Source organism: Lottia gigantea (assembly GCF_000327385.1).
Source record: "Lottia gigantea unplaced genomic scaffold LOTGIsca_56, whole genome shotgun sequence".
Taxonomy (NCBI): domain Eukaryota; kingdom Metazoa; phylum Mollusca; class Gastropoda; family Lottiidae; genus Lottia; species Lottia gigantea.
In genome coordinates this window covers 635,735-648,072 of record NW_008709919.1, presented here as the reverse complement: position 1 = coordinate 648,072, position 12,338 = coordinate 635,735, and the positions used below count along the sequence as shown (strand labels likewise).

The window sequence follows — 12,338 nt, the reverse complement described above, 5'->3', positions numbered from 1 at the left end:
CACTCTCTTTGTTATTTGTGCTCTACGAAGTTGAGTCTCAAAAATTAAACTTCGTAGCACTTTGTTAATGTATATTGTTATTTGTTTTTAATTATTTAAAGAAAGCTCGACAATGGACCTGTTGGTCTTGTGTATATAAGATATATATTTCAAATGCTCTTAAAATGCTAATCTTGCGCAATTCGTAAAACGTTTAGAACTAGTCAGATACTTTTAGATTTTTATTGAAATATCTTTTAAAAATATTTTTATTTTATCAAAAAAAATATATTAATAATTCAATTAATTATAAAGAATGGCGAGACTTTCGGCCTTTCTTTTGATCTTTTAAATCTTTGTCCTGGCGATAATATTGAAATTTGTAAGTATTTTCATTTAATTTATTTAAATAAATATGAATTGTAAGCGTTATATTAGAGATTTATCGAAGCCATCATTTTTATTTACTTAAGGCTTTGAAGAGTCGGTCCAAGGGGAGAAATTGTATGATTACAGTTTCTGTGACGTGGGATACGATTGGTTGCCCCAAAATTAAGGTTGTAAAAAATTGTACTTTATTTCATTGCACATGCAATAAGTCTATACAATAGGTGATATTCTGATTCTGACAAAGATCTGTAGTGAATTTCCTAACATATCCATGGAGAGTCTATTTTGAATCTGCACTGTGATCAATAAATAGGATAAAACCAAAACTACCCCCAAATAAAGTGGGCTCTCGGTGTTTGTATTTTGAATCTTCCCTGCATGTACATTTTCAATGTTCAGCTATGGTTGATACCCTGATAGCAGATGTTTCGGTTTACATTGGAATACATACAAAATAGACTATAATTTTGTTTTGCGGTGAGTTTGTAATACGTCATTTTTTGATCGAATTTATGAGTCAATTCGGAAAGGAAGTAACAACGAAGAGAGGAACAGTTAAAGGGAGATAACACTGTTTACTGCATGCATTACTTTTTGTAGTCTGAAGCCTTTATTAATGCATTTCAAATACTATTCGAAGCTTTACGATACCTTACAATAATCTGGATCAAACAACACAAGTCAATACGTCAATACATGATAGGAATTAGTAAAAATAATGATTAAGATAATATTATGAATAGTTTTATTTATAAAAATAAACTTAACAAATTTAATCCCTTTTGATAATGAATTTGCAAAAGAAAACAACTACACTATGATTCAAAGCATAAACATTGCCAATTCACTTAGTTTCAATTGCTATTTATTCGAGACTGTTTGAGTTTGGTTGGTAGATGACGATAATGTTTTGCTTCCAGCTTGAGTACGTGTGGAAGCTTTTGTTATGCGAGACCAAACTTTTGTTCCTTTTTTTTATTGACTTTTATTTTTGATATAGCCACTTCAGTTAAGTTCTAACAACAGCTCTCTTTAATGTTCGTCAAATTAACCTTTTGACCTGACTCGAGGACGCTTGCTTTAACCAATCAAATTTTTACCCTCTCTAGCGTTAGCATTTTTTGACGCAGTGTTTATCAGGTCAAGTCAGAGGATTAATTTGACGAACATTCAAGAGGGCTGTCATTAGATCTGATCTGAAGTTGCTATACATGTATAAAATAAAAGCTAATAAAAAACACTACAAAAATTTGGCACAAATATCTTTGACTGAAGGGTGAAGCATTTTGACACAGAAGCCCCAAGAAAAAGGTCTGTGTGTGATACATGGTCGAGGGACTGACATAGATGAAGCACTGTTGAAAATGAAAAATGCAAACTTTAATAAACTTATTCATAAGTTCGTATTTTCAACTGGTCTGAATATCACAATATATTCTCAATGTCAATTTCATTACTTGCATGATAGTTTGGAACTAAAGAATAACCATTCAAAATTGCAATATATCCTCAAAAGGGATATCACATAACCCTATTTCCATATCTTCTAGTGTTCCTAACGTATCACATTATTTATTCCAGTTATACCTCTCTACCATTCTATCAAATGCACGCTTGGCTTCTTCTAGAGAATAAACATCATTCTCCTTACCATGAGCAAGTCTTGCGTTAGCGTCACTTAATATTTCTGATCTCACTTGAATTAGTATTAACTGAAATATATATAAAAAAAGGCTTCATAAGTAATCATTTTCTACAACCACATAATCTAATTTCTTTCAGACATATGCAATTGGTAAGAAGTTATATTGATCAACTCTGGGACACCTGATATCACTTTTTATTTAAGAGTGTCCACATACTATTTTAGTGTTGTTATATTATCACTAACCTCTATATCATTACTTGGAGTCCAACCACTCTTAGTTAACATCTGCATACAAATACTTCCTCCAATAGTCACATGACCTACAATTATTAATTTAAAGAATGTGCGTCAATCTTATATGCCGTACTCATGGTACCGCAGAGTCAACATCTTTTTGGCGGAATCAAATTGAGGGTATTGCCCCTTTCGACCTCAGGTCAAGTCAATCTACAATTCCGAGACTTTAGTGGAATGGTAAACTGGACAGATCCTTCCTTCCAGTAGCTATATCCTCTGTTTTGGTCAATATCCGTACCATTTGCATATCATTAGCAAAATGATGAAATATTTCATCCATTGACATTATCACTGATACTGGTATCTCCAGTGTTATATATCAATGTGCTTACATTTAATTTCAATTGCTAATGAAAACTAAGATTAATATTAAATATTAGCTGGAGTGAAATTTATTGTAAGACAATTATATACCTGTAAGAAATTGAAATCTTGGTCTTATAACTCTAATAAATGGTGGACTGAAGGGATAATCTCTTGGAAACTGCATTTCTAAATTTATCACAGGCTGAAATTGAAGGACAAAAATTGAAATTTTTTAATTCTTTAATTTTGGGAACCAGGCCAGTATTCTCTAAACGGATCTTGGCGCTAGGATGTCCTAGGGTCTTAACTTCTAATACTGTTTCTAGGATATCCTAGCACTAAGATCCATAATATGTTGCTAAAAATTGATTTTTCATAAGAGTTCATAATATATGCCAACCCAATATTTAGCATCATTGAAGGGATCGATATTTTTGCTTAATTTTTAAATTTGTCATTTTGACCAGCACTAACCTGTTGATGATATTTTTGGGAATATTTGACTAAATCTTGACCTAATTTAGAATCTGTTGGTATATCTGTTAACTTCACATCCTGTAAAAATAAGATATAATACATGTAGAAAATTATACATCAAAACTTTTGGTTTTTTAAGCAGGACTGTTGATTTGGCAACATCTGCCAGTCCAGTCTGATTTTTCTCTTTTAATCAATTTTTACACAAACAGGTTTTCAAAATACTCAAGCTGAAAATTGGCAACAAATCTGAATGTTTGAGTGATTATTCACAAAAAGAAGTGTGTCTATATCATGAATATAATTTATAATACTTACCCAAACAAATAAATTGCCTCCTTTAGGACTTCCTTCTATGCCATATTTACCCTTTATTTTCTGCATATTTTTCATATCTTAAAAGTAATAAATATATTTAGAAATGATTTTCCTTAAAGCATTACTTGAATATCTACATTAAAATATATATTAATATTTGCCATTTACGAATTTAAAAAATCCTTGTTAAAATTTTTTAAAATTTTTTAAAATTTTTGAAATAATTTTTTTGGAGACTACAAATTCTCCCATATTCCATAAACAAAAATTAATCCATAGAAAAATATGCATATTTACCTTTCACTAACCTAGCCACTGCTGTAGGATTACCATCACCTCCAAAAAAATCTTCAGTATCATCATCATCATCTTCATCATCATCATCATTTTCATCTTTCCTTAAAATGTAATTACATCATGATTAATTGTATATGCTGGTCTTTTTAGAACCATACATGTTTTTTGGCAAACCCATATATTTATGGATTCTTATTTTTCAATAAACATACTTTTCTTTGGCATTTGTATCTGTGGATTCATCATTATCATCATCATTGTAATAATAGCTGTCATCATCATTATCATCACCATCATCATCATCATCATCATCTTCTTCTACTAAACCTTCATCTTCACAGTCCACAAACTCATCATCATCATCGTCATCATCATTTTCTTTCATAGCATCTTTGATAACCTATAGAAGAGATAAAAAGGACTTAAAGGGACAGATTCAGATGTTTTGGGGGGTTGATTTTAATTTTGAATATATGTAAATAATCTTCAGAAGTACTAGAAATGTACGGAAATTGCATAATCTCTCAAAAATATCTCTAAATAGGAATTTTACTTCTATTTCTATTGATTTCTTTTCGGTAAATCACAAAGTATCATTAAAAGACGAGTCGTCATTTTATCTTTCAAATGAGAATTATTCTGGACACACATGGATTTGAAGGCTCAGATCTGGACAGAAAGCTGTGAACACTATTACGGATTAGCTCAGCTAAAAAATTCCTGTTTTTGAGATTAAGGTACAATTGGTCTAATGGATGGCGAACCTATCCCTTTAAACAGAGTTTATTTTTAGTGAAATGTACAATATGAGGAATCCTTACTTTACACTGAAAATTGGAAATCTATTGAATGGTCCAAATTTATAATATCAGTGTCCCTAACACATATAATGTTCAGAAAATGTCTTTACAATCTGCTTTTTCTGACCTGTTTTAAACATGAAGATACAGAATCCAGTATAGCAGTTAAAGTAGTCTGACATGATCCACATTTTTCTATAGCTGAACTTAATTTGCTCAATATTTTTTCTTGATCACTCCATAAATGCTAAAAAAAAAAAATTACATTTGAAAATAAATAAACTTTGATACATGGAATGTCATCTATATTGTATTTTGGGTTGGAAGAAACAGTGTTTATTATCAAAAATAATTCAAGAACGAAAGAAACAAAAAAAGGATATGAGAAATTGAACAAAATCTTGTATGGAACTTAGAATTTCAAACTCCATTGTTTTCAAGGTGAGGTTTCCTTCTGGTCTCCAACACAAGCAGACGTTAGAATATTAAATAAATATCCTACCCATGTATTCTGTTGATCAAATGTGTTTTGTACAACATAAAATGAAATGTTTTTGTCTGGTATATGAAAATCTATTCTTTTTTCACTTTCATCACAGCTCAGTATGTTAAAGTCATTACCAGTCTTTGAAGTCCATTCAGTGGCTTCTTCCTTAATTATTTCAAAGTCCTTTGCTTCCATTTTAAGAAAATTCCGAAACACTTTCCTACATAGGCCAACAGAATTTTTTAGCTGACATAAACACTCTCTAGTTTCACTTTGTAATCTTCAATGTTGTCTGCTTGAAAATTCTTTTTTTTTTAAATTATGACAGACAACAAATTTTGCTCTTTCAACAGAATTGATTGGAAGTGAGGATGCGTCCCTTGACACGCTTAAGGACTTCTCTTATTTTCTAAATGCCAACAGTTCACTAAACAGGGAAATAAAATTTCATTGAATTGATGAAATTCTTCTTTTCCTGGCATGTGTCATGTCTAAATATAGTAACATAATATAAATAAACTATTTAATTTGCCGCAAACATCAAAGACAAATACGTTTTGAACATTTAATGACCTAAGTTTTGTATCAAAGTCGTGCTAAATTGAAAAGCGTACATATAATTGTCGAGTTAACTTTCTATTAGAATTCGAGGGTCAGTAATGAAATCCACAGATCAAATTGAGATTTCAAACATTTTAATTTTGTCCGATTTGGTCTATGTCCGATTTGACAACACATCACGTGATATCTAAATTAAGATCTAATCCGTTTGGAACTTTGGATATTTTGCAAGAAATACATTGAAAATAATGCACCAGGGATCTTTAGAAACTGACAGTGAAGATGAAATTCCCCCAGCGTGGGAGGAAAGGGTGACATTTGAAGGCAAAGTATATTATGCAAAGTAAGGTTGTTTTTTGTCTTGATAGATTGTTTACATTTTACCCTTATCACACCTGTGCTGCAGCAGATATCTAAAAACTAGTCCTAGTGCCTATGCCTATGCCTATATGAAAGACAATACCACAAATGAACCACTTTGACAAGGTAGCACTGATAAATGTGTGAAGAAATCTAACAAATGTGATTGGACTGATGAAAAGAACCTGTATTGAAGAAAAGATGTTTTTTACCATCTATATAAACCGAATCAAAATTTGTTTGGTAATTTTGATTGTCCAGTTACAGTATTTATCAGGGAACTGAGGGTGCTATCTTACTTTAGTATTACTTTACAATGCTTTTTTTTAGTCATGAAACTAAGGCTACACAATGGACGCACCCTACAACAGGAAAGAAAAAAGAAGTGAAAGGAGGTATGATTTTGTTTTTTGTTTCTCCTGATAATACAGCAAGACATTATGAGGTTTTTATCCTTGATACTAAAAAATTAACCCTGATACCCTGTCAGAGGGATAGACTGACTCATAGGAAACGTGATAACAAACGTTAAGGGGATTATGCATAGGTAGAGATGATATTTTAGAACTGATCTGAGTGATGCAGGCTGTTGGAAGCTGACTTGGATAAATTGTCAAGTTGTTAGGATGGGACAATAAACAGAAACCTTTGTATACTGTAGTAGAGTAAACAAGGTACCCTGGTGAAATTGGAGTAGGAAAAAATGAAATTTTTTAGTAATCTTTTTGTATTTCTTTTTATAGAATTACCTTATGGATGGGAAAGAAAAATAACAGATGAAGGAGTTGTTTTCTTTATTGAGTAAGTAGAATCTCCAAACAGAAACATGATTTATCCCTGCCACTTATCATATTCTGATAATACTGGTTTATTGCTAAGATTACCTTTGTGTTAGTATGAAAGCTGTGTATTTGAAATTAGAAATTAAACTAGTGAGTGGAAAAAGGAACGATGGCTTTTATACGCTTAAAAGATACTGAAAATTACTGTGAAAAGTCTACTAGATAGATTTTTTTACATTTGAATGCTGAACATCCATCTTTGGCTGGAATTCAAAATGAGAATAAGATTTCAGGATAAGATAAGAGTATGGTATGTAATAATCTTTTTTCCGTTGTCTGCTTTTCAGCCATGTTCATGAGAAGACAACTTATACTGATCCCAGATTAGCATTCGCTGAAGAAAAGAAAGACCCGATAATAGGATTTCGACAGAAATATGATGGTAGTTCTACAGCTCTGTCAGTATTACAGGGTCGTGATTTATCAGATCAGTATGTTATAGTGACTGGAGCTAATAGTGGAATAGGTAGGTATTACTAGGTAGTGATTTATCAGATCAGTATGTTATAGTGACTGGAGCTAATAGTGAAATAGGTAGGTATTACTAGTTAGTGATTTATCAGATCAGTATGTTATAGTGACTGGTGCTAATAGTGGAATAGGTAGGTATTACTAGGTAGTGATTTATCAGATCAGTATGTTATAGTGACTGGTGCTAATAGTGGAATAGGTAGGTATTACTAGGTAGTGATTTATCAGATCAGTATGTTATAGTGACTGGAGCTAATAGTAGAATAGGTAGGTATTACTAGGTAGTGATTTATCAGATCAGTATGTTATAGTGACTGGTGCTAATGGTGGAATAGGTAGGTATTACTAGGTAGTGATTTATCAGATCAGTATGTTATAGTGACTGGTGCTAATGGTGGAATAGGTAGGTATTACTAGGTAGTGATTTATCAGATCAGTATGTTATAGTATGCCCGAAAGTGGCAAACCTTTTCAAAACTGATCTTTTTCTTGTGAAGTTGTAGTACTTGTACATGTGTCTTGTTGTATTTTTCAGGTTATGAAACAGTTCGTTCACTGTCAAAACATGGTGCTTCAGTAGTGTTAGCATGCCGTGATATGGTGAAAGCTAATGACTGTGTTAAAGACATACAGAAAGAAAATCCCATGGCTAAGGTGGAAGCCATGTTCCTGGATTTAGCTAAACTATCGACTGTTAAAAAATTTGCTGAAAATTATTTAGCTAAAGATCGGTAAGTTCCTTTAAAGTCATTTGATGCCATAAGTTTTTGTGGAATTTAAAGAACCACAGATATCTGATTGAAAATTAAAATGGTGCATATCATACCAGTTTTTTTAGATTTTGGAAACTAATTAAAAATATGTTTCAATATTTTGAGATCTCCATTACCTATAGAAAACTTGTTTCTAGCTCTCAAAAGGCAGTGACTATTTTGGTGATAATTTTAATATTAGAGTTTACTAGAAATAAAAGGAAATGTAAGAATTTTTTTTTTCTTATTTTTCTTCAGGCCTTTGAATGTTTTGATACTGAATGCGGGGGTGTTTGGTTTACCATACAGTAAAACAGATGATGGATTAGAAACAACATTTCAAGTCAACCATCTAGCTCAATTTTATCTTACACAATTATTAACAGAATTATTAATCAAATCCAGCCCTTCAAGAGTTATTGTTGTATCCAGTGAGTCACATAGGTAAGATTACTTATATACTTATACATGTATTACTTTATACTTATAAAGAAAACCTCTTTACACTGATAGCATCAATTTGCACCAATCCAATTTTCAATTAGACGTCTGTGGTTCCTACAATTAGAAATAAGGGACAGATGCACCATTTTTTGGTTGATTTGTGTCTTGAATATATTTAAATAGCTTTCAGAAGTACTAGTACTTCAAAAATATCTTAAACTAGGAATTTCTTTTCTTGTTTCTATAGATGTATTTTTCTATATCTATCAGTGTCTCAAGAAAAGAGAAAGTCTTTTTAACTTTCAAATACATATAATTCTGGACACACATGGGCTTGAAGGCTAAAAATTCAAAGTTGAGCTGTAGACATTATTATTGATTAGCTTAGCTAAAACATTCCAGTTTCTGAGACTAAGGTAGTATTGGTAAACATGATGGCACAGCTGTCCCTTTAAAACACAAGATGGAAGTTTAAACTGTTCATTATTCCAAGCAATTATAACCATAAGACACTATATAATGACTAATATAAGTTCTTAATTATTTTAGATTTACAGATTTGAATCGTAATAACATCAACACCTCTAAATTATCACCAAGTTATGCTCAATATTCAGATTTAAAAGCCTACAATTTATCAAAAATATGTAACGTGGCGTTTAGTATGGAGTTAAATAGAAGATTACGTAGTAGAAATGTAACATCCCTGTCATTACACCCTGGTAATATGATGTCAACAAGTCTACAACGTAACTGGTGGCTGTATAGATTACTCTTTACACTAGTCAGACCATTTACTAAGTCCATGGTAAGGTTAACTTGATTTATTCAGGCCTATATTGTGTGACATTGTCCTGTATTAATGTAATGTCATTTCATGTATTCTTGTAATGTCCCATGTGATGCTATCTTTGTGATGTCCTTTATTTCTGTAAAGTTCTTTATTTCTGTAGTATTAGTAATAGCATTTGAGTAATATTTCCATGTAATGTCCTTTATTTCTGTAAAGTTCTTTAATTCTGTAGTATTAGTAATTAGCATTTGAGTAATATTTCCATGTAATGTCCTTTATTCCTGTTATGTCCTTTTTTCCTGTAGAGCTCTATAGTAACAGTAATATCATTTGAGTAATATTTCCATGTAATGTCCTTTATTTCTGTAAAGTTCTTTATTTCTGTAGTATTAGTAATAGCATTTGAGTAATATTTCCATGTAATGTCCTTTATTCCTGTTATGTCCTTTTTTCCTGTAGAGCTCTATAGTAACAGTAATATCATTTGAGTAATATTTCCATGTAATGTCCTTTATTTCTGTAAAGTTCTTTATTTCTGTAGTATTAGTAATAGCATTTGAGTAATATTTCCATGTAATGTCCTTTATTCCTGTAATGTCCTTTATTCCTGTAAAGCTCTATAGTATTAGTAATAGCATTTGAGTAATATTTCCATGTAATGTCCTTTATTCCTGTTATGTCCTTTTTTCCTGTAAAGCTCTATAGTAACAGTAATATCATTTGAGTAATATTTCCATGTAATGTCCTTTATTTCTGTAAAGTTCTTTATTTCTGTAGTATTAGTAATAGCATTTGAGTAATATTTCCATGTAATGTCCTTTATTCTTGATATGTATTTTTGTAATGTCCTATAATGTCCTATATTTCTGAAATATCCTGTATTTGTGGAATGACCTATCCAATACTAAAAGCTATTGTACGAAGGCCCTGTTAGCTGTCCACTGTGATTATACAAAAACAAATTACAGTTGTTCTATTGTAGTTATCTCCCTTTTACTTCTAAATACAAAAGTTGGTTTGCAAGAACCACAAATTTCTGACTGAAATTTAGAATGGTCAAAATTGATGCTATCAGTATCCCCGTCCACTAAACAATGCCCTTTAACCTTTCACCTTTTTAAAACTGCTTGTGTAATTATTTTACAGCAACAAGGAGCAGCAACTACTGTTTTATGTGCAGCAAGTAAAGAATTAGAAGGAATTGGGGGTTTATATTTTAATAATTGTTATAGATGTCCAGCATCAGAAGCTGCCTGTGATCCAGTTTTAGCTGATAAATTATGGACATTAAGTGAAAACATGTTAGAAGATTGTTTATCCCATGCACCTAGTTGACAGGGTGAGTACAGAACCATTTGTAACCTTTTGCATGTGTACTAGTATCTTACTATGCGATTATACTTAAAAGGGACAGATGTGCCATTTTTTTTTTATAAATAGTCTCAAAAACAGGAGTTTTTTTTAGCTAATCCAGTCAGTAATAGTGTTCACTGATCACCGTTGAAATTTAAGCCTTCACATCTATGTGTGTCCAGAAGTATCTACATTTGAAAGTTAAAAAGACAAGTCAGTCGTCTTTTTTGGGACACTGCAATATATGGGAAAGATATTTTTGAAGGAATTCTGCGATTTTCGTACATTTCTAGAACTTCTGAAGACTATTTACATTTCTTCAAGACTCAAATCAACTACCCAAAATAGCACACTTCTCCCTTTAAGACTGACAATTATATAATATGTATCAGATTTTGGGATATCTGTGTATCTGACAGTGGTGGCTCCATCTTCATGGAAAAGAAGGTACAAATACATATAGGGGCAGATTACCCTAATAGGGTACAACTGTCCAGATTGAGATTCCAAATGCAGAAGTGCTGATGAACTGCCATAGGCACGAGCCTGCCATGGATGGTGAAAGTGAGTTCTCCCCCAGAAAAATGGAATTTATTTGTTCATTTGGATACATAATTAAGGCAAAAATGTATGAAAATAAAATTTGAATTTTGCAAGAAATGAATCTAGACATATATCTTTTCTCATTCAAAAACGTGTTTGTTTTACAATATCTTGGGTCCTTTGGGTGATTAACACAAAAAACACCATAGAACACAGAAGCATCGCTCTCTTGCTGATCTGACACTATATTCTGAAGTATTGAAATCATGTTATTTAATTAAAGGGGAACATTGGACATTTTCGGAGATTTTATTATGGTCTTTATTATGCTTTAATAAACTTAAGAAGTATTTGAACGAACGAAAATCGCATAATCCCTTCAAATATACCTCAAAATCTAGAAATTTCACTGTCTATTTATATATATGTTTTCTATATATGGCATAGTCTCACTCAAATTCATGTCGAATTTTTAACTTTCAAATGCGAATAATTATGGATACTCATGGATTTGAAGGCTCAAATTTCAACGATGAGCTGTGGACACTATTACTGATTATGTAAGCTAAAAAAATTCCTGTTACTAAGGTATGATTGGTCGAACAGATAGTGATGGTGCTTCTTTAAGTAATTGATTGTTGATAGTCAATTAACATTTAATGTTCAGTTAATTGAGATTATATATGATAATGTGTGACATAAAGTTTTTAATTGAAGTGATTAAAAAATAAATGTCAAAATGTCTAATACCGTATATTTCCGAATATAAATGCGCACCCGTGTATAATGCACACCCCTTCCTTTTCCTATTAAAATCGCAAAAAATCCATTTACCTGTGTATATAGCGCACCCCTTGTTTACGAAAAAATTTGAAGTCAGACTTGGCACATCACAGACACCATTATCATCCCGTATATTTGACACGATATCATCTATTTGTATAAATGCATTTGTTTGTACAATTGAGTCGTTGGCCTATCGAGAATTTCAGGGTAAAAACCTGCGCATTATACACGGAAATATACGGTACATAGGGTTAAATTTATATTGAAAAATTTAACTAGGAATTCATAATTAGCCAAATTAGAAGAGAATTCCCTTCAAAATTCCAATGAGTGACCGATCAAGAAAGGTCAAAAAGTCTTTTTTTGTTTATCCAGACTGTACATACATTGACATTTATGATTGGTTAAACTCTTAATTTTATGCAATAAGCAAA

At 31.6% G+C, this 12,338-nt stretch overlaps 2 protein-coding genes across 2 annotated transcripts; one reads left to right on the top strand and one right to left on the bottom strand.

Annotated features, from left to right (window-relative positions):
• Nucleotides 1-1,937: 1,937 nt before the first annotated feature.
• Nucleotides 1,938-5,455, bottom strand: LOTGIDRAFT_234840 (hypothetical protein; the record flags this gene model as incomplete). The annotated part of the gene is made up of 9 exons (XM_009063180.1): nucleotides 5,015-5,455; nucleotides 4,640-4,759; nucleotides 3,925-4,112; nucleotides 3,713-3,813; nucleotides 3,416-3,492; nucleotides 3,095-3,175; nucleotides 2,729-2,822; nucleotides 2,261-2,337; nucleotides 1,938-2,081 (listed from the first exon to the last, which is right to left on the bottom strand). Exons 1-9 carry the CDS (start codon nucleotides 5,192-5,194, stop codon nucleotides 1,938-1,940), a joined length of 1,062 nt encoding a protein of 353 aa, XP_009061428.1. The 5' UTR covers nucleotides 5,195-5,455.
• Nucleotides 5,456-5,808: 353 nt separating this feature from the next.
• On the top strand, nucleotides 5,809-10,557 carry LOTGIDRAFT_166117 (hypothetical protein; the record flags this gene model as incomplete). Its single annotated transcript, XM_009063179.1, has 8 exons — nucleotides 5,809-5,903; nucleotides 6,251-6,315; nucleotides 6,664-6,721; nucleotides 7,050-7,228; nucleotides 7,769-7,964; nucleotides 8,244-8,429; nucleotides 8,979-9,237; nucleotides 10,369-10,557. 8 exons carry the CDS (start codon nucleotides 5,809-5,811, stop codon nucleotides 10,555-10,557), a joined length of 1,227 nt encoding a protein of 408 aa, XP_009061427.1.
• Between the last annotated feature and the right edge of the window lie 1,781 nt (nucleotides 10,558-12,338).